Source organism: Filicampus tigris, chromosome 12, assembly GCF_054856515.1.
Source record: "Filicampus tigris isolate MCC_2025a chromosome 12, RoL_Ftig_1.0, whole genome shotgun sequence".
NCBI lineage: Eukaryota > Metazoa > Chordata > Actinopteri > Syngnathiformes > Syngnathidae > Filicampus > Filicampus tigris.
Genome location: NC_141228.1, coordinates 4295872 through 4318832, shown reverse-complemented (window position 1 = coordinate 4318832; position 22961 = coordinate 4295872). Strand labels below are relative to the sequence as shown.

Sequence of the window (22961 nt, the reverse complement as noted above, 5' to 3'; positions counted from 1 at the left end):
TATATGTATGTGTGTATATCTATATATGTGTGAATATATATATATATATATGTGTATATATATGTATATGTGTATATATATATATATGCATATGTGTATATTTATATATGCATATGTGTATATGTATATGTGTATATTTATATATGCATATGTGCATATATATGTATATACATGTATATATATATACACATGTATATATATACATGTATATATATATGTATATGTATATACATATACATATATATATATATATATATATATATATATATATATATATATATTCTTTCCCAGCATTCATACATTTCCTATTTTTTTATTTGAATGCATGATCATTTTTGTATTAGAATAACACTGGCATGTAGGTTGCACTTGCAGCAACACTAGTTGTAACATGTACTAGTGGTACTGTAACTACTTCAAAACAGTCATTTTGCATTGACACACTAATATTCTGGATGCACATTAACATTGCAGTTACAGGTATTGAGAAATCTTAATTCTTAGCATTCACACAAAAGGTGCAGCATTTGTGATGGGCAGTAGTATGTCATTGCTGACTAGGGATGGTCAAAGTGCTACATACATACTGTACATACATGCATACACTTCTTTATCTAGTCCGGCCCACCAAGCATTTACTTGATCAAGAGTCTTGAAATATGTGTTGCATAATGTAACGGTTTTTTCCCCCTAATTTTTAATTAAAAGGTGCATTCATTTGTATAGAATGTCTATTTGTTTGTCATTAAACAATGTACATATTATAAATTATAAATCAAAATATGAAAACAATAAAGTTAAAAGTTGTTATATTGTTAAATAAACTGTTTTGCATTGTCATTATCAGTAATAAAATAAAAATATCGTGAATTCTTATTTTATTGAAATGAGCTTTTGTACATAAAATACGTGAATGTGAAGATCTAATTAATTTATCTCAGGCAGCATTCCAACTGGAAAGTCCGGGGAGAGTCACTTCAGAGTCTATCCATTCCTTGCCCTTTAAACCCGGAAAGGGGGAGTTGTGTGTGTGGACACTCCCCTAGTCTCTCTCGCCACTGCAGGCGCTCCCATCGCCCTAGTCAGCGGATCACACAGGACCATTGAAGGTGGGCTTGTCAAAATGGTGCAAGTAACGAAGGTGAAGACCGAGCCGTATACGGACCAAAAACCCGGAACGAGCGGCCTGAGGAAGAGGGTGACTGTGTTCCAGCAGAACCAGCACTATGCGGAGAACTTCATCCAGAGCATTATCTCTGTCATCGAGCCAGCTGAGCGCCAGGCAGCCACTCTGGTCGTGGGCGGCGACGGCAGGTTCTTCATGAAAGAGGCCATTCAGCTCATCGTTCAAATTGCAGCCGCCAACGGGGTCAGTCGGAGAATTAAAAACCCGTAGGCAAGGTCCAGTTCTTGTTTTGGGCGAGCTAATGTTAGCTAGCAACCCATGCTAACTGTCAAGTTAAACTCATCTGAATGACATGTAAATGTACGCAATTTTCAACGACATTCAAAAGTTTTGCGGCAGCATATTTTACAGACCATTCAACAGTTTTGCTAACAGCTCACCGCTATTTTTAACCATGCAAGCAATTCACTGTAGACTGGCTTGTGCAATCGACATCGAATGTCAGATGTCAGCTAGCGTTACATTCTTTTTCTACAGTATTTTGTTGTCGGAGTGATGGTGCTACGGGCTTGTCTTACCAGGCTTGACCACTTGATGATAGCTATCTTGTATGCATGTGTGAATATGGTTTACGTCTTGTGCAGATATCGTAAATGGCTGACAGCCAGTTCAAGACAGCCAATCATCAGCCTGGCTTGCTTGCCTCGGTTGCCCTTGATCTTTTCGTAGGAAAATGTGACTACCTTACGCATTCGTGTCTAAACGAGCTCATTGGATTACATTTTGAGAGTGCTTCACAAGCGAGTGCAAACAAGTTCCGAGGTGTTTCAAAACGGGCGCGTGTGGCAAGATGCTTCTTGGCCACAATGCAGATGCTAAAACACTTGTTAGTCACTAGGGGGCGTGACGCGTGGACGTGACACCTGTCACGTTTTCTTTTCATTTGCCGTAGAACAGTGATAGGGGCTGCAACATACACAGTACATGGTCCAGTTCAGAAATACACGATTTGTTTTCTTCATTTTTTCTGTATATAACCATAATCAGTTCATGTCAGCTATACTCTCCTTAGATGTGCCAAGATGAGGGCTTAAACTTTGACAGAGGACACTTTAGATGCAGCGGCAACGGCATGACACAAAGACTAAGTGGTCATCATAAACAACTGTGAACCCTACACAATTCAAACATCGCACTGTCTAGCTGAATGTGATATTCCAGGTTCATTAATTGCTCTTGGAGGGTTCTACTCCTAAGCAGGTGTTTGGTTCTCATATTGCTTTTCAGAAATGCATAAAAAATAAATGTAACTTTGCTTCTTCAAGTCGCGATCTCCAACACTCACTGAGTAGTTAGTTAGCACTAGCAGCCAAGTGTGTAGCTTGCTCAACACTGACAAGCTATATAGGTACGTGATGTACCGGTATTCAATATAAAGTAACATGATCTGTGGTCACAAATGCCCGAAGCTACACAAATGTGATGCCACTAAATTCCATTGTTACGCCAGGCTTATTAAGAAAGTAGGGAACTTGCATCAGTGTTTCCTCAAGAGAATCACTCCATTTAAATAGACAGTGTTCCTGTTGTGCTGTAATAACACTGCTTAACAAACTTTTTTTTTTTTTTTTTAAATCATAGTACAAACATAGTACAGTGGACCCCCTGGCCCTGCATACTGTTTCGGCACCTGGAGATCCACCTATTAATGGATCACTCCCCCCCCCCCAATATCTTTTAAAATTATGTTTTTATTAATATTTCATTTATTTTTTGACACTCAATTCCAATGAAGTTGGGATGTTGTTTAAAACGCACTGTAAATTAAATATACAACAAATACCCATCCATGCATTATCTGAACCTCTTTATCTTCATGAGGGTCGCAGGCGTGCTGAGGCCTATCCCAGCTGTCGTCGGCCTGTAGGCAGGGTACACCCTGAATTGGTTGCCAGCCATTCGCAGTACTACAAATACAATATATTTAATGTTAAAACTGGTACAATTGTTTGTATTTTTTGTTTGTTTTGTTTTTCTCAAATATTCATTCATTTTGAATCGAATGCCGACAACACATTCTATTAAAAAAAGTCTGGGACGGGGCATGTTTACCACTGATTTATATCACTTATCCTTTTAACAACACTTAGTGGGAAGTTTAGGAGAGTAATGGTTGAACATTTGCACGTGGAATTCTTTCCCATTATTGCTTGATGTACTACTTCAGTTGCTCAACAGTCTAGGTCTCCCTTTGTCACATTTTGTGCTTCATAATGCTCCATACATTTTCAATGGGAGACAGGTCTGGACCGCTGGCAGGCCAGTCTAATACTCTTTTACTATGAAGCCACGCTGTTGTAACGTGTGCAAAATGTGACACAGGCACATTCTTGCTGAAATAAACAGGGACGTCCCTGAAAAAGATGTTGCGTGGAAGGCAGTGTATGTTGCTCCAAAACCTGTATGTACCTTTCATCATTATTTAATGTTAAGTCAAGTGAAATTTATTTATATAGCCGAACGGGGTCAATAATCAACATATTGATTTTATCAGGATTAAGAAACAAAATGTTGAAAGACATCCAATGTTTAATCTCAGTAAGGCACCCCTCCAGATTACAGCAATTGCGTGGGTAGTTCTTTCTAATGACATATAATGTATAGTCGGATATCATCAGCATAACAGTGAAAGCTAATGTTATATTTACGTATAATATCATCAAGCGGAAGCATGTCAATGCTAAATAATAGAGGAACAAGTACCGATCCCTGCGGGACTCGACATGTAACACTACAAAACTCAGATGTCACATTGTCATGGATTACACAGTGCGTCCTCTTTGTGAGGTAAGAACTAAACCAAGAGTGCTGAGCCTGTAACACCAACACACGTTTTGAGGTGACCAGCGGTGTCAAAGGCAGTGCTAAGATCGAGTAGTAATAGTATTGATGAGGTGTCAGAGCGCATAGCTCGGAGAAGATCATAAATCACTTTAGCAAGGGCCATCTCGGTGGAGATAATCCTGACTGAAGAAGTTCAAATCCATTGTTAGTGGCCATGTAACCATTAAATTGTTGCGCTACAATTTTTTTCGAGAATTTTCGCAATAAACCACAGATTTTATACTGGCCTATAATTTTAGAGACTCTCTGGCGAGGTTTGGTCGCTTAAGTAGGGGTTGAATCACATAATTTTAACATAATTGTCAGAGTGGGAGGTCCTAAAATCGAACAATTCTTCAACGAGTTTGCCAGGAAGCGATTTGAGTAAGCGAGTTTTCTGTTTTGCTGCACTAACCACTTGTGTAAATTTTTCAAGAGCTACTTCATTAAAAATGATAGAGGGTTCTTAGCTGCTAGCTGTTGGCATGAGGCCATTCTACATCCCGCGAGAGTTTAGTCATGTGATCGCGGTGACCGTCTACGTACCACCAGCTGCCAGCGGCGACACAGCCTGTGATGTCTTGACTGCAGCAGTGAGCAGGCTACAAACACAGCACCCAAATGCCCTGATACTCATCTCTGGTGACTTCAATCATGCCTCCCCTTCCTCCTCTCTGCCTTCATTCACACAGTATGTCACCTGCCACACCAGAGACAATAAAACACTGGACCTTATCTATGCCAACACCAAGGAGGCATACACATCACTGCCCCTCCCCCCGCTGGGCAAAGCTGATCACAACCTGGTGGCTCTCCAGTCTGTGTACAAACCTCTGGTCCGCAGGCAGCCAGCTGTGACCCGCACGGTTCAGAGATGGTCTGGAGAGGCCGAGGAGGCCTTAAAGGACTGCTTCAGCACAACTGTGTGGGAAGTATTCAGCGATGCTCACGGGGAAGACATTAGTAGTCTAACGGACACTGTTACAGACTATATAAATTTCTGTATGGAGAACACCATACCCACCAATGGTGGTGGATTTCGGTAGGCGCCAGCACCAGTGAATATCCGGGGAACAGATGTTGAGAGAGTCTCAACTTACAAGTACTTGGGTGTTCATCTGAACAATAAACTGGACTGGAGCGACAACACAGACGCCCTCTATAGGAAGAGTCAAAGCAGACTCTTCCTACTCAGGAGACTGAGGTCTTTTGGAGTTCAGGGGACACTCCTCAGGAACTTTTATGGCTCGGTGGTTGCATCGGTCATCTTCCACGGAGTGGTCACCTGGGCAGGCGGCGTCTCGGCCCGGGACAAGAAGCGGCTGGACAAACTGGTCTGTCCTGGGCTGCTCCCTGGACTCTGTGGACTGGTGGGGGACAGGAGGATGTTGGCCAAGCTGTCATCAATGCTGGACAACCCGGACCACCCCCTCCAGGGCACCCTAACAGCACTCCACAGCTCCTTCAGTGACAGACTGTTACACCCTCGCTGTGCAAAGGAGAGATTCCGCCGTTCCTTCTTGCCTGCTGCTGTCAGACTCTTTAACAAGAACATTGTGTAGTCTCTACAAACTGGCGGACATTAGTGCAATTGTGCAGTCCTGCACTTGAGCTCATATCGTGCAATACCCAATATTCCCCACTACTGTAATACCGTGCAATACTCAACATTCCCCACTACTGTTAGTCTAGTTTTATTTTTATCCAATGCTGTCCCTTACATTTCACTACAGCACTGCAGCACTGTCACTTACTTAGAGTATTTTTCCTCTGTACTATGTACAGGCCAAAATGAGTGTTCCTCATACTTTTTATGTAGATGTAGGTTGGTGTGTATATACATGTGTGTTTACACGTTACTGCGTATATTTACATAGGTTTGATCTTGAATGTTTGCCGTCAATGTTATACATTAATGGCTACATTATGCCACCGTCCCTGTGTGACCTATATCTTTGCTGCTGTAACACTGAATATTTCCCCACTGTGGGATCAATAGAGGCATTCTTATCTTATCTTAGACTGCCCTAATTGCGGGATTCGACTGGGTTTTAGGCACAGTGTCTTTAATCTCTTCCCTAATGAGCTGAATCTTCTGAGTAAAAAATTGCATGAAATTGTGAGCTGAATGGAGGGAGCTATTGGAGGTCGTCTGCTGTTAGCATTGCTACTGTATCAAATAAATATTTAGGGTTATTTTCATTAAGACCGATTGTTCAGGAGAAAGTGTGTTATCTGAAGTGAGAGCTTCTTTGTATTTCAGCAACCATGCCTGACTGAAGACCTCAAGTTTATTTGCACGTCATTTGTGCTCAAGCCTCCTACATGATTGTTTAAATGTGTGCATTTCATCCGTAAACCACGGAGTAAGCCTCTTAGGATGAGTTTTAAGTTTTAATGGTGCTACGGAGTCCGGGGCATTTAACTGAACAAAAGAAGGAAAGGAAGGAGTTGCCAGAGGCAGTCGTGGTTGAATAAGTAATACCCTAACCCTAACCCTAACCCTTTGTGGTCAGGATGATGGCAATGAACCAAGACTTCAAATCTTGTAAAGTAATGGTCAACCATAGTAGTGGTATTTTCACACATGTGCAAGTAATGCGTGCCATTGGCAGTAACACTAACACGGCCCACACACGCATCACAGATGCTGACTTTTGAACTTGCCACTGGCAACAACCTGGACGGCCCTTTTCCTCTTTGGCCTGGACGACACAGCGTCCATGATTGAGTCTTGTTGGTTATTATTATTTTCTTTTAGAATTCCTCAACTTTCCCAGCTTTTGTTGCAGTCTTTTTTTATGGCTTGTGATGCAATACTTCACATTGTACACCAGTACAACAACATTAATAGGCGAGGCCAAGGCAAGACAAGGCAAGGCAGGTTTATTAATATAGCACATTTCATACACAAGGCAACTCAATGTGCTTCACACAAGCAGAGACACAACACCTACAAGAATTTGCAAACACAACAGTTAATGGCATTCAGAAGCAACGCAGAGAAAACCAAAGTAGCTTACAAAATTACCAGAACGTACAGTGACACCATTTAAATACATTAACAGTAAACCTTAAAAGTAAAGGAAAGAAATAAAAGTCCATCCATCCATCCATTATCTCCCGCTTATCCGAAGTCGGGTCGCGGAGGCAGCAGCTTCAGCAGGGAAGCCCAGACTTCCCTCTCCCCAGCAACATCCTCCAGCTCTTCCGGAAGGATCCCAAGGCGTTCCCAGGCAAGCCGGGAGACATAGTCTCTCCAGCGTGTTCTGGGTCGTCCTCGGGGTCTCCTGCCGGTGGGACATGCCCGGAACACCTCACCAGGGAGGCGTCCAGGAGGCATCCTAATCAGATGCCCGAGCCACCTCAACTGGCTCCTCTCGACGCGGAGGAGCAGCGGCTCGACTCTGAGTCCCTCCCGGATGGCCGAACTTCTCACCCTATCTCTAAGGGAGAGCCCGGACACCCTGCGAAGGAAACCCATTTCGGCCGCTTGTATCTGAGATCTTGTTCTTTCGGTCATGACCCACAGCTCATGACCATAGGTGAGAGTAGGAACGTAGATCGACCGGTAAATTGAGAGCTTCGCCTTTCGGCTAAGCTCCTTCTTCACCACGACAGACCGATACAGGGTCCGCATCACAGCAGACGCTGCACCGATCCGCCTGTCGATCTCCCGTTCCATCTTACCCTCACGCGTGAACAAGACCCCAAGATACTTGAACTCCTCCACTTGGGGCAGAATCTCATCCCCGACCCGGAGAGGGCACGCCACCCTTTTCCGACTGAGGACCATGGTCTCAGATTTGGAGGTGCTGATCTTCATTCCGACCGTTTCACACTCGGCTGCGAACCGCCCCAGCGAGAGTTGGAGATCGCGGCTTGAAGAAGCCAACAGTACTACATCATCTGCAAAAAGCAGAGATGCAATACTGAGGCCACCAAACCGGACCCCCTCGACACCTCGGCTGCGCCTAGAAATTCTGTCCATAAAGGTTATGAACAGAATCGGTGACAAAGGGCAGCCTTGGCGGAGTCCAACCCCCACAGGAAACGAATCCGACTTACTGCCGGCAATTCGGACCAAACTCTGGCATCGGTGGTACAGGGACCGGACAGCCCTTATCAGGGGGCTCGGTACCCCGTACTCCCGAAGCACCCCCCACAGAACTCCCCGAGGGACACGGTCGAACGCCTTCTCCAAGTCCACAAAACACATGTAGACCGGTTGGGCAAACTCCCATGCACCCTCGAGGACCCTGCTGAGCGTGTAGAGCTGGTCCACTGTTCCACGGCCAGGACGAAAACCACATTGCTCCTCCTGAATCCGGGATTCGACCTTCCGACGGACCCTCCTCTCCAGCACCCCTGAATAGACCTTGCCGGGGAGGCTGAGGAGTGTGATCCCTCTGTAATTGGAGCACACCCTCCGGTCCCCCTTCTTAAAAAGGGGGACCACCACCCCGGTCTGCCAATCCAGAGGCACTGTCCCCGATGTCCACGCGATGTTGAAGAGACGTGTCAACCATGACAGCCCCTCAACATCCAGAGCCTTTATGAACTCCGGGCGGATCTCATCCACCCCCGGGGCTTTGCCACCGAGGAGCTTTTTGACTACCTCGGTGACTTCAGCCCCAGAGATAGGAGAGCCCACCTCAGAGTCTCCAGGCTCTGCTTCCTCAGTGGAAGGCGTGTCGGTGGAATTGAGGAGGTCTTCGAAGTACTCTCCCCACCGACCCACAACGTCCCGAGTTGAGGTCAGCAGCACCCCATCTCCACTATAAACAGTGTTAATGGTGCACTGCTTTCCCCTCCTGAGACGCCGGATGGTGGACCAGAATTTCCTCGAAGCCGTCCGGAAGTCATTTTCCATGGCCTCCCCGAACTCCTCCCACACCCGGGTTTTTGCCTCAGCAACCGCCAGAGCCGCATTCCGCTTGGCCAGCCGGTACCCGTCAGCTGCCTCCGGGGTCCCGCAGGCCAAAAAGGCCCGATAGGACTCCTTCTTCAGCTGGACAGCATCCCTTACCGCTGGAAATAAAAGTGTTTTTCTAAAATATATAATAGAAAAAAATATTTAAAATTGTTAGAGGATCTTAATCAAAGGTGTGAGAAAAAAAAAGCAACGTTTTTAACCTGGATTCAAAAGCATTTACATTTGGAGCTGACTTCACTTGTATCTACTGTACCGGTAGTCTGAGCTCCACTAATTGGCCCAAGTCTGCAGATCTCAGGGCCCTACTGGGTTTATATTCAATCTGGTCGGTATGGAGCAAATAGGGTAGCTTTGGGTCTGCAAAACCTAAGATTGGGGTTGTTGTCAGCTTTTCAATGATGGAATCAAAAGCTCTTTGACAGGTAGGTGTCCATCGGCTTGAAAATGGCAGTTTTGGATCATGATAATTCTGATCTAATCCTTTCACTCTGGGCTTTTTGCGGAGCGGTGGGTACCCTCGAGTCGGATCATTAAGCGGCCGCACTATAGATGAGTATCCCTTTATGAAATGTCTATAGTAGCCAGAGAAACCTAAAAATGACCTCAACTCCTTGAGGTTTGTGGGTCTTGGCCAGGTTTTTAAGGCTTGAATCTTTTCGGGATCTGTCTCGACACCGTTCTCTGATATTACATGACCATGGTACCGCACTGTTGTTTGACAAAATCTGCATTTTTCAGGTGATAATTTCAGTCCATACTCTTTGAGACGTCGAAGTACTTGCATGAGACGTTGTTCGTGTTCTTCAAGAGTGCTTGAAAAGATGATAAGATCATCTAAATATACAAGTACTTCCTTCAAATTCATGTCACCAACACAACGCTCCATTAATCGTTGAAAGGTGCTTGGTGCGTTGGTTACACCCTGGGGCATCCGGTTGAATTCCCAGAATCCAAGTGGAGTTACAAAAGCTGTTCTCTCTTTGTCTGCTTCTTCAACCTCAATCTGGTAATAGCCAGATTTAAGATCAAGGACTGTAAACCACTTGTATCCCGAAAGTGCTGAGAAGGTCTCCTCCAGGTTTGGAAGGGCATACGAGTCCTTAACTGTTTGCAAGTTAAGTTTGCGGAAGTCTATATATAGACACACATCATTGTTCCGCTTCCTCACCGCAACTATAGGAGATGAGTAGGGTGACTGTGACTCTCTTATCACACCGGCAGAAAGCAGCTCTTGAAGGTGTTTACGGACTGCCTCCAGATCTTGGGGGTGTATGGGGCATGCACGGTGCTTAAAGTGAGTTGGATCAAGAAGTTTGATGGAATGTTTCACTTTACTAGTACACCCAAAATCAAGTTCGTGGTGAGCGAATACCTCTGGCATATCAGTGAGCTGTTTCGTTATTCTCTCTTTCCACTTTTGGGGTATTGGGGAATCTCCAAAGTTGAAAGTCAGTGGCGTCTTTTTGTTCGTTTGTTTTTGTTTGGCTCTGTCGAATTTGTGACATTGTGTTGCGACACAACACAATGGAACGCTCCAAGCTCTGCAATCACACAGGTAGATGGAATAGTCACATCTTGGTCTCTCTCATTGGTGATCACAACAGGAACTTTGTATGGAGGTCGAGAAGGAAGACTTATCAGACAACTTTTTACACAAAGACCACCTGGTAGGGACGACTGAGTTCGGTGTTCAATTATGGCGCATGTATCAACTGAAGTACAGTGAACATTAGCAGACCCTTCCAGGACAACACAATGGCCCGCTGGAACAACAGCTGCTGTTTTGCCTGCTAGAGTGACGAACCCAATGTTACCATCTTTGTTTTGTAAGTGTTTGATCTCAAGAGTCTTCAGAAGTGCTCTGAACCCAAAAGGAACAGGTAAGTGCCCAATCGTCTTGATGTCTAAATAATTCTCATAAAGAACATCAAGCACATTCATTCCCACTAACAATGGTGTTTCACTGTTCGAGTGTATGTCTGGAACAACGAGAGCCAACGTTGGTATGTCAATCACTTCGCCTAAAAAATCTTTTGGAAACGTAACACACAACTCTATGTAACCTAAGTAAGGTACAGGCTGTCCTGCAGCGCCCTCTACCTCCAAAAGGTTACAGAGTGGATTAAGGATTTGGTCTGGAAGGTTCTGTCTGTAAAATGATTCTGTGACTGTAGTCACTTGTGACCCAGAATCAAGGAGACAGTTAACATTGACACCTGCAATGTCAACTACAGCAGGACATTTCGAACCAACTAGGCCTTTTGGCAAACTGTATTTTTGCTGGTTTGCTAAAGATTGTTTAAGGTTAACTTTGCGTTTTGCTTTAGTGGGACGTGACTTTCCAGCTACGGTCTCCATTTGTCCCGCAACAGAGACTGTACTCAGTTTAAATGTGTAGTAGCAGGTGTAGGATTTTCAACTTCCCACTTCCTTAGTTTTTCTTTAAAAATGCTCCGCTTTTCTGTCACTAAAGCTGCATTGGGTTCATTTTCACAATTTGGCTTTATGTGGCCATCTTCACCACATTGGAAACAATACCCCGGTTTAGGTGCTGTCGATGGAGTATTGTTGGTTCGTCCAGTGGATTCTTTTGTACTCACATCCTGCTTTAGTTTCTCTTTTGGTCTCACTTTGGGTTTTTCAGTCTTTGCCTTCTGAGCTTTCGTTTTCGATGTTTTGGCAGTTAGCTTCACCAGTTGACTTTGGATTTCTGCAACTTGGTTTCAGAGTTCTCTTGTAACTGTACTCAAAATAGCAATGTTGCTATCATCTTCAGTGACAGGTTCGGCTACTTGCACATGAGAAGTCACTTTTTGCTTTGAACTTCCCAAGTGTTGTCTCATTCTCATAGTTTTGGCAGCATGTTGATCCTCTTTGGTGCACAATAACAACAGCAGGTCAGGAAAAGTTGGGGGACTTGTTCTCTTTTGTTTTAGCTGGAGGTCAGTTAGTAAGGCATCATTCTAACAACCTCGACAAAACTGTGTTAGGAGTAGTTTGTCAAAGTCCTTGCTTGCAGCACCGCCCCGTTTTACAGTGAGCGTCAATGCTCCTTGTAGGCGTTGCAAATATGATGACGGTTTCTCACCAGTATTTTGGTATGTGTCAAGAAACTTGGCGACTAGTTCTCCATCTTTTACTGTTCCAAAAGCAGAATCCAACAACTGGAGGTACTCGGCAGGTGAGCTGTTAAGGTTCAAGTGCTTGATGACATCAGCAGCAGGGGGTAAAAGACACTCAATGATTTTCCGGGTTTGTTGCAGTTGAGACATGGGGGTATCAGTCATGACTAGCTCTACACGGGGGCACCAAGTATCATAATCTGGCTCATAATTAGGGCGAGGATCCTTGCCAGAAAAGGCTCTAAGCTTTTGTGAGAATTGTGGCCCTGAAGAGTCATCCCTTTTTACTATGTGTTCAACTACAACACGTTGCACTTCTGGGGGATTTAAATCTTGTGCTGAAATTGCTGGTGTACTCGGTTTGCAGGGTGATCGGTTGGTAATGGTTCGGTGTGCACTTCTAAAGTTATGCTCAACTACAGAGGGCTGTGGTTCTACTGACAGAGTTGCAGGATTATCAGGTAAATCAGTTGGTTCGGGTGATTCTGTTACAAGCGCTTTGATGGAATCATTTATCTGTGACATCATGTCTTTCAGAACCTCTGCATAGTCTCTACCACTCATCTTAGCTAGGTTTTGAATATCACTGAGATATGCTTTCGTTGTGTCATTCCCAGCACTTTCTATGTAAACACTAGCAAGAGACTGTATCTTCGAGCTAATCTCACCGTCCGATACATGAATCAATGGCAAAGGATCAATATAGTCTACAGCGGTTCCTGAGTTGTATTCCACGATTACACTACGGTGATACTTGGAAGTAACATCATCTATTTTTATGGCTCTTGCAATTGACCCATATTCTTTCAAGAATTCCACCACCTCATCGCATTGCTCATCTCCAGCTATTCCAATGACTATCACCGAGTTTGGAATCTTAACAGACTGTTCTTCAATAACATCCATTTTAGGATATATTTGAGCTTGCGTAGTACAATAAATTGCTCCTGGCTGGCTCGCCAAACTTACTGTAGCCCCCGACTACTCAAAGATAGTGTTATTTTGATATCAAGTAAGTTGGACCAGATTCTAGATTCTCGAAGGCTACAATAGTGGTAAGGGCAGGTGTGCAAATGAAATAGCTGGAGACAGAATTGAGCAACAAGAATAAATGTATTAAATGTAAACAACAAAAACTATTTACAATTTAACAGCCGGCATCTATGCACATGTGGTACCATAGTTCACCATTGAAAAAAATAATACCCGAGTCCTACTGAGCTCAGTAATATTCAGTCTTTAAGTCAGTCAGTCAGTGTCCTCTTTTGTAGTCTTAGGTAGTCCTTGAAGAAGTGGTGTAATAGTGGTAGTAGAGTTTGTTACCACGTGATGTTTCTCAAAGGGTAGTGAAGAAGGTTTTTCTTATCTCAGTTGGGGTTCTGGGCACAGGCTTGCCATAAGAAATTGTCACGCAACCTTTCAGTTGGGCATCCAAGCGGAAAAGAACGAAAAAACAAGATGAACTCGAGATGGCGTCTCGAATAGGCGGGACAACTTGACTTTGTCCAATTAGAAAGTCATTATCACCTAAGTGACATTACACAAGGGAAATTAAGTAAGGTAGAAGATGCACACATCCTCTTACCAAAATAAATGTTTTTTAAAGTAAAATGGTGCATTGAAATAAAATATAATGTTTTCTCTACTGGGTTACACCATTCTACAGTTAATTGGGAGATTGGGAGCCAGTGTAAAGCCTTCAGGACTGGAGTAATATGTTCCGAACTCTTTCTTCTGGTAAGAACTTGAGCTGCATCTGTTTGATGCTCCTTTGAGGGAGACCAGGAAGAAGACCGTTACAATAATCAGGTCTACTGGAGATGAGATTCTCCTGGGATGCTTGGAGCATGCATTGTCAAAATGAAATACTTCTGATAGTGTACATAAGATCCGAGCATCTTCCGAAAGGTATGAGGCAGAATTAGAACGCACACAGTGTCAACCAATTTGTCATCGTTTTATTTGGCCAATAACCTTATTAACTAACATTTGATTAACTCTTACGATTGATATGAAGAGAAAGAAAGTTAAGTCAAATACAACAATTTATATGAAACAAACCTCCATTATTACAGAACTATCATCAATCCCTAGTAAGAGCGTCAGATCTTTTTAGTTTGAGTATTTGTGCCTCCTCTTGCAGATTGGCCACCTGGTGATTGGTCAGGATGGCATCATGTCCACCCCAGCCGTGTCCTGTGTGATCCGCAAGATGAAGGCAGTGGGCGGGATCATCCTCACTGCCAGCCACAACCCGGGGGGCCCCAGTGGAGACTTTGGTATCAAGTACAACATCTCCAGTGGAGGTGAATGAAGAACTAGCACAACTATGGCCTCTGACCCTGCATTGTATGCTCTGGAAAATGTGGTATCAATTTAACTAGAGGTGGCGTATTGTTTGCAGTTAGTCCAGAGTTGGTAGCGTGACAACTTCCTCTGTCTGCAGGTCCTGCTCCAGAGGGCATTACAAACAAAATCTTTGAGGTCAGCAAAGGCCTTCAGGAGTATCACATCTGCCCGGAGCTCAAAGTGGATCTGTCAAAGATTGGCAAGCAGAGTTTCAAGCCTTTCACAGGTAGGATTTTACAATTTACAATACATTTACAATTTGTGTGCTAAAAAAACACATCTGTGTGGTGTTTTTGGTGTTCTTCACTTGCTCTATACCGTCTGTGTCCCAGTGGAGATCGCGGACTCTGTTGAAGCCTATGCAGATATGCTGAGGGGTATCTTTGACTTTGCCGCACTGAAGGAGCTTCTCTCTGGAGCCAACCACATTAAGGTCCGCCTGGACGCGATGCATGGAGGTACAAAACATTTCAGAAGTTTGAGTACATTTTTGCTGCATCTATTTTATTGGATCTCATCAGTTTGCGCAGATGCTTCTCACATTGTGGTTTTGTGTGGGTTTTTTTTATTTATTTTTTTTTAGATTTAATGATTTTCCTCATCGTCGAGATTTAAATTTGCCGTATATGCTTTTTTACAGTGGTTGGTCCTTACGTGAAGAAGATAGTGTGTGAGGAGCTGGGTTCCCCAGCCAACTCTGCAGTCAACTGTGTCCCAAAGGAGGACTTTGGCGGGCACCACCCTGACCCAAACCTTACTTACGCTGCAGACCTGGTGAATGCCATGAAAGGAGGAGAGTACGATTTTGGAGCTGCTTTCGATGGTGATGGTGTAAGTAAACTTTTCTTGGGCAAGGATTGAAGAACACATTTATGAAAGACCAGGATGATGCAATTAAGATGTTAAGACTTGGAGCTATGTTGTCAGCTCTAAACTGAATTTTCCCTATACTTTATATGTTGTTTCCTTGTGGGGTCAGTAACTAAAATACCTCAGGGATTTCATGAAAAAAAAAAAAAAAAAAAAGATTTTGACTTTCGTCTATTATTTTTGTATCATTTCCATGTTGGTTGAACTGCATGGTTCAAGCGACACAAATCAAATTTTGGAATCTTAATTGTCCCTGGCTTGTTCTAAACTGGCTCTTGACTGTATTTATATAAATGAAAAATGGATATAGGCATTAAATGTCCATTGGGCACTTAAATGTGCATTGTAAATCCAGCCCAATAGAGTGAGACAGTTACGCAGTAAATTTGGAATGCTTCTTTGGTTTGGATTATAAAAAAAAAAAAAATCCATTAGAAAATGTTGTGATTTACACGAAAGAATGTGGCAATTGTTTTTTTTTTTAATGTGACAACAGTTTGCTTATCTGGGGTTGCTGACCCTTTTGTGTCTGTGCCTCTTGCCCCCTTTCAGGACCGTAACATGGTGCTCGGCAAACATGGATTTTTCGTGAACCCGTCAGACTCAGTGGCTGTTATTGCCGCCAACATTACCAGCATTCCGTACTTCCAGAAGACTGGTGTGAAGGGACTGGCCCGCAGTATGCCCACTAGTGGAGCCCTGGACAAGTTAAAATCACAGAACTCTAATTCAAATCCACAAAAACATGTTATGAACTGCCATCAATAATACATCTATTTTTTTGTGTGTTAATCTATTCTAGTGTGGCTAAAGCACTGAAAATGCAACTATATGAGACTCCAACAGGCTGGAAGTTCTTTGGGAACTTGATGGATGCAGGAAAACTGTCACTGTGTGGAGAGGAGAGCTTTGGCACAGGTAAGTAAAAGTATGCAATTAACCCAGGACACCTGAAAGTAAGACTGCAAGTACCCCTGAAGGTATCACTCCCTATTTTCTGTTGGCTACCAGGCTCTGATCATATTCGGGAGAAGGACGGCTTGTGGGCAGTACTCGCATGGTTGTCAATCTTAGCCAGTCGGAAACAAAGCGTGGAAGACATCATGAAGGACCACTGGCAAAAGTTTGGCAGAAACTTCTTCACCAGGTAAAAAGAAATTGGCCACCAAAGTGACTGTTTCACATGTGTATTTTCACATTCCATGAAATGCTGTTTTTGTTTTAGTTTGGGATCAACGATAATTATTAATTGAAAAAAAAGTTTCTGTTTTTGTTCTTTGAACAAAACAAACCCCCAAATCTCCAGACAGCGCACGCATACACAATAAATTGTACATACCTGTACAATACTCATATAAAGTAAAGGAAAAATGCAACAAAACAACACAATCCAGAAATGATCCATGACCAATATACTATCCAACATACAAAAGAAAGAGTGGCAAGTTCCTACTCATAGACAACAGTGGTAGGTTTCTCGAAGAAAGTCAGGAAGGGGCGCCAAGCCTTGTAAAATCAATTCCAAGTGCCTCGGACCGTGAACCTTATTTTTTCGAAATCCATACATTGCATTATGTCCTTTAACCAGTGTGCATGAGCAGGGGGAGCCGGGTCTTTCCATTTCAATAAAACAGACCTCCTGAAAAGTAAGGATGAAAATGAGAGCAGTCTTTGTGCAAAACGCGACAAGCCCAGGTCTGGGGCAACTCCAAAAATGGCAGTCAAGGAGTTGGGCTCAATAACGCAAAATAGGACCTCAGATAAAGTTTGGAAGACTGATTTCCAAAAGGTAGTCAGAGAGGGGCACGAACAAAAAATGTGGACTAAGGTAGCAGGTTCGCCCAAAAATGTGTCGCTCCTGTCACATGTCGGGTCCACGTTCGGATAAATACGTGCCAGTTTAGTTTTGGAAAACTGAACTCGGTGAACCACTTTAAATTGAATAAATGCATGGCGAGCGCACGTTGACGATGAATGCACCTGATTCAGTAGGCGGGGGCAGCCTGAATTGGTTGCCAGCCAATCGCAGGGCACACAGACACAAACAAACATCCGCGCTCACAATCACACCTAGGGGCAATTTAGAGTATCCAATCAACTTACCATGCATGTTTTTGGAATGTGGGAGGAAACCGGAGTACCTAGGGAAAACCCACGCAAGGGAGAACATGCAAACTCCACACAGGGAGGCCGGAGCCGGGATTGAACCCACGACCTCGGAACTGTAAGGCGGACGTAGTAACCAGTAGATCACCGTGCCACCTTCAAAGATGGACGATGCAAATTAAATTATAAAGGTTGGACAACACACCTTTGGTATTAGGATCGATAGACAAAAAAAGTATCAAGGGGATTATCCAGAGGTTTACGGGGAAAATGCGATGTTATAATTTGCACGTAATGCCTGACCTGCAGAAACCGAAAAAAATGTGATGGCGTAATTCCAAATCTTTCTTTCAAATCAGAAAATCTGGAAAAAGTCCCGTCTGAATATAGATCTGAAAATCCTCTCACACCTTGTTCATGCCAAACACGAAAGCCTGCTAAATTTGAGAGATCGTTTGACAACCGGGCCATCGAGGGAAACAAAGCCGCAATCAGAAGGGTTGAACCTAACAGTGTGGGCAATAAAATCCCAGTATCCCTAGAATGATCCTCCATAGACATACAGATTGGAGGCGAAGGCTCCAAATGAAAATGCTGCCAGTTTGTCCTTTTTTCACTCAAAATAATCAGTGAACCTTCCCCCCCCCACCAAAGTTTTGGGTGTTTTTGAACTTCAGATTCTCACATTGTTTATTTTCTCTTAATAAAAAAAATAAATAAAAGATTTTAATATAAATGTGGATGTGTTATTGGAACAGTACAACTCCCTCCCACGCCCAAAATTAAAAAAAAAAAAAAAACACAAAAAAAACCCACAAAACAAAAAAATCAACTTTTTCATTAGTTACTTGGAATAAAATGGCCGCCTGGACCCACAAAGTTAGGTAAGCTCTGCCATGGAGGCATGAAATGCATTCCAGTAGCTTGACCTGTAAGAGAATATAAGGCAGAAAAAAATACAAAAAGACAAGGTCAAATAAGACTAAAATGATCCAGGAGTTATTAGCAAAGCACAACATACCTCTCAAGTAAGCAGAGAGCTGTTAGGTTTAATTCATGACAGTGCTCTACTCCCTCTAGTGGTGGTAATGGGAACTATAGCAAAAAAAAATGCTTTGATTATTATCCAATACGGATTTCTAGACCCCTTGGGCGGCCCTAGGAAAGGATCATGAAATGGGCCAAGGTTTTATTATTAAATAACTCACATTAGCCACTGATCAAATGAAAGCGCTCAATACTTATATAGTGGAGGAGGGCCAACTCATGGCCATAAAGTACGCTGTTTTTAGCACCACCAAATTATCCGTACAAGTTACTGAGATGTTGAAAAAGAGTTTAGTGCTACATGTCAACAACTCAGTACTAAATTGTTCTCAGTCTTTGCACGTTTACATCACTAATCTTAAAACATGTTTAGTGAATTTAGAAACAAAATTCGACAAAAAGTAACTTAATCAAGTCCTACTTTGATCGTAAGAGGGTTGCTGTTGTCATCCTAAAAGCACCTTGAGGGAGAAAAAGAATAAAGTAATTACTTGCATATATACAGATTACCGATGCTTTGCATTTTGAAACATGGATGAACTTCAGTGCACGTAAACTGTTCCTTCAGGTATGACTACGAAGAGGTCGACTCAGATGCTGCCAACAAAATGATCAAGGACCTGGAAACGGCAATGTTCAACCCAGCCTTTGTGGGGAAGAAATTCTCATCGGGTGATAAAACATACGAGGTGGCAGTCGCAGACAACTTTGCCTACACAGATCCTGTGGATGGAAGCGTTTCCAAAAACCAGGTCAGGAATCTGAGAGGAACATCCATCCATTATCTATACCGCTTATCCTCACAAGGGTCGCGGGCGTGTTGGAGCCTATCCCAGCTGTCTTCGGGCAGTAGGCGGGGGACACCCCGAATTGGTTGCCAGCCAATCGCAGGGCACACAGAGACAAACATCCGCACTCACAATCACACCTAGGGGCAATTTAGAGAGTCCAATCAACTTACCATGCATGTTTTTGGAATGTGGGAGGAAACCGGAGTTCCCGGAGAAAACCCACGCAGGCACGGGGAGAACATGCAAACTCCACACAGGGAGGCCGGAGCCGGGATCGAACCCACGACCTCTGAACTGTGAGGCGGACGTGCTAACCAGTCGACTGCCGTGCCGCCCTGAGAAGAACAGTGATATGAAAATTGTTGCGTTTGCCAGATGTCTTTAAATTTCATTCACCTAACGAATACAGTAAATGCATGCTGCATTTCCATTTAATTGACTTGGCCACTTATCATTCCTTCACTTTCCTGTTCCCCCAGGGCCTCAGGATTATCTTTGCTGACGGTTCTCGGATTATTTTCCGTCTCAGCGGCACTGGCAGTGCAGGCGCAACCGTCAGGCTTTATATTGATAGCTATGAGAAGGACCCCCAGAAGATTTACCAGGACCCTCAGGTCAGTACTAGCAGTGAAAGAGATCATCCACCCATTTTGTATACTGCTTGTCCTCATTTGGGTCATGGGTGAGCCGGAGCCTCTCCTATCTGACATTGGGTACGCCCTGGACTGGTCGCCAGCCAATTGCGTAGCACATATCGACAAACAACCCTTCACACACACTTTCAAACCAATGGACAATTTAGAGCAGGGGTGGGCATTTCTGGCCCTCACCCTGGTGCAACCCACCTGATTCAAATGATCAGGATCATTATCCAACTTCTGCAGACCTCGCTGATTATATGATCATATGAATCCGATGTGTTGTAGCAGGGACAGATGGAAAACAGGCAGGACACCCCAGATTTAGAGCCTTTAATTAACCTGACATACTGTAAATGTTTTTGGTATGTGGGAGGAAGCCGGAGTAGCCAGGGAAACCTCAAGCAATTATGGGGAGAACATGCAATGAATGACCTGATCTGAGATTTAAACCCACAACCTCTCCGCTGTGCGGCAGTCGTGTTAACCACTACTATTGTACATAACTAGTCAAAAATATATAAATAATAAAGAATATTAAACATTATACTATTGTAATATATTATTTGGCCGGGGGTTGACTAATTACTCTGCTGGCTGCCGTCTGCAATTATTTTTGCTATTTAATGACGAGCACATTTAACAGTCAAAGCAATGCAGCAAATAATTCTTTTAAAATCGTTATTTGTGTTATTTGGACAGACCTCGGTTTGTACACATCATCGTTTTAAGTCAACAAAGTCGCACAGGCACATATCCGTCATGTGGTGCTCTTCCATCATTAGCCATTTATTTCCCCACTGTTATATGTATAGCGTGTTAAAATACATCTGTGACCTGTTTTAAGTGTACGCAGTTTGTGGACCGGATGAAACAGCCAACATGAAGTAAACGTGTGTGTTGTGGCTTTGTGCAGGTGATGTTGGCGCCCTTGGTAGACATCGCCTTGAAGGTTTCACAGCTTCAGGAGAAAACTGGACGCACTGGCCCCACTGTGATCACATGATTCCTCTGCCATACTGCCTCCACTCACCCTGCGCAATGATAACCTTTTAGTCCTCTGTACTTACTTTTGTCATTGGCCGAACTACAAAAGAACTGGACAAAACACAGGACGGGGTTTACGCTGCCATTATTTCAGTTGGTGTGGGGGATTTTCACTAAATAAGGGAAATTTGTTAATTGAATTGCCTTACACAGACACATTTTCTTCCATTTCTGTAGCATATCAGTAGTAAAAAGTGTACAGTATTTAAGAAAATTAATGTCTAATGCATGATCTACTGTGTTGTTAAATTTTCTCCCAAACACTGTGAGAAACAACTAAGTGGCTCAAAATCAGAAAGTTGGGGGTTATTTCATTCTTCCTAGTCTTTCATGTTGGTAGACCTGGTGCCTTCCCTTCTTCTTCCAGACCAGCCAGAACCATAAAACCCCAAAGAAAGCGATGCACTAAAAATATATTAAAAATAAAGTAACATTTACGGTCATTAATAAGTGTGGTCCTGTGTCTAAATAGATTTACTAGACTGTATACTGTACTCTTCTAGAATTGAGATGATTTTCCCCATTCACGCAGATGCTGTGGAAACGTACTGTCCATTCGGTACACCTGCACAAACTCGTAAGATCCAATGCATCACAAATTATTCTCTTACAAAATTGGCATGTTTATTACCGAGGTAAACCTGATTTTATTGAATTGAAAATCTAGTTTGCAGTGTTGTAGAAATGCACAGCATACAACATACTTTGTTTATTGAGCTAAATCATACAGCTCGTACTGTTCAATAAAACATCTGAAACAATGTCAATCAAAACAACATGAATCCTTTTTTTTTTTTTGTGTGTAACTGAATGAGTTTGTACTGTGACAAGCAAAGTGTCGGATTAGGTTTAGCCTCTCAGGACTTTCTTTATGTGGACAAAGAAGCATAAATGCAATCCAAATTTGCTGCCCGAGTTGCAGTTTTTTCACAGTGATATGTATAAGCCCGATGTATAAGCCCCATTTTGTGACCCAAATTGGTGTCAACTTGCACAACTGCCATATCTGGACTGAAATTGGCTGCAATTTGGTTAATAGGAGTGAGGGTTAAATCTCAGGTGCAGCGGGAAGGCTGCATGTTTCTCTCTGAACATGACAGGGAAAATTGGCCTTAATCACAGATGGTATACTTTGCAACAATTTATGTCATACATGTCAATGTGTCGTGCCTGCGACCATCAGTTCACTAATCCCCCACCAAAGCGTGTGGGTTAGTTAGGTTAAAGTTCTTGAGCTGGGATTAGTCAATCAGGCTGTGTTTTCTAGGGAAAACAGTTTGATGTATAGCAATATGTATTTAGCATTTCCAGGGATTTGTAAAACAAAACAAAAAAACGTTGGGACAGCTGTGTAGAAGTCTTTCAACATTGTTCAGACCCATCATGATATCCTAGTCAAGACCAGCGCATCATGATTGCGTTGCACAAGGGCCTAGCAGTGTAATGCAAAATGTGTTCCTCTTGCGCTAATGTTGCTAATGGCCCACAGGCTGTATTTGGATTGGCTGTCATTACATCATGTAATCACAAAGGATTACATTAAGATGGTCTGCTCTACTGCTATTAAAGGACCAAATGGCCTTCTTGAGAGCTGGCGTGGCGCCATATTTACAGAGGGACCCATTCAGTTCACCAGAGAAAAGAAGGCAACGTGGCAGACAAAAACGTAATTCTCAAAACTACTAAATAAGGTTAAAGAATACAAAAGTTTAATATTTCCTGCTTGGCATATTTTGGTTCTCTGTTTGAGTCTCTTCTTTATACTCTTGTACAACAGTGGCGGCGCCCAACCTACAGCTGTACCGCTAGAAAGTACGTCTATTGTAAATTATAGTTAGTAATGGTGTAGAATTGCACTGTTCCATACCAAGAGTAGTTCCTGGTAATATTTTGCCCTGCTCTGATGTAGCTAAATCAGGCCAGTTTGGTCTTTCGCCCTCGGAGCTATGACGGTCTGCTAACCACGAGTCCAAGGTGCTGCTAAAAAAAGATCTGTCGAGAAAAGTTCCAGTGTCACAAGATATATTTCAAATCAAAACTACTAAT

At 43.1% G+C, this 22961-nt stretch overlaps 1 protein-coding gene across 2 annotated transcripts; it reads left to right on the top strand.

The window, feature by feature from the left end:
- The first annotated feature begins 1023 nt into the window (after window positions 1–1023).
- On the top strand, window positions 1024–21676 carry pgm1 (phosphoglucomutase 1). 2 transcript variants are annotated; one of them, XM_086047613.1, is made up of 11 exons: window positions 1024–1369; window positions 14211–14373; window positions 14514–14642; window positions 14749–14874; window positions 15057–15247; window positions 15839–15993; window positions 16089–16204; window positions 16298–16433; window positions 19008–19191; window positions 19710–19844; window positions 20785–21676. In XM_086047613.1, exons 1-11 carry the CDS (start codon window positions 1124–1126, stop codon window positions 20872–20874), a joined length of 1671 nt encoding a protein of 556 aa, XP_085903739.1. In that variant the 5' UTR covers window positions 1024–1123; the 3' UTR covers window positions 20875–21676. The 2 variants fall into 2 exon arrangements, with proteins under 2 accessions (XP_085903739.1, XP_085903740.1); XM_086047614.1 differs by having other exon boundaries at window positions 1269–1396.
- Window positions 21677–22961: the final 1285 nt, after the last annotated feature.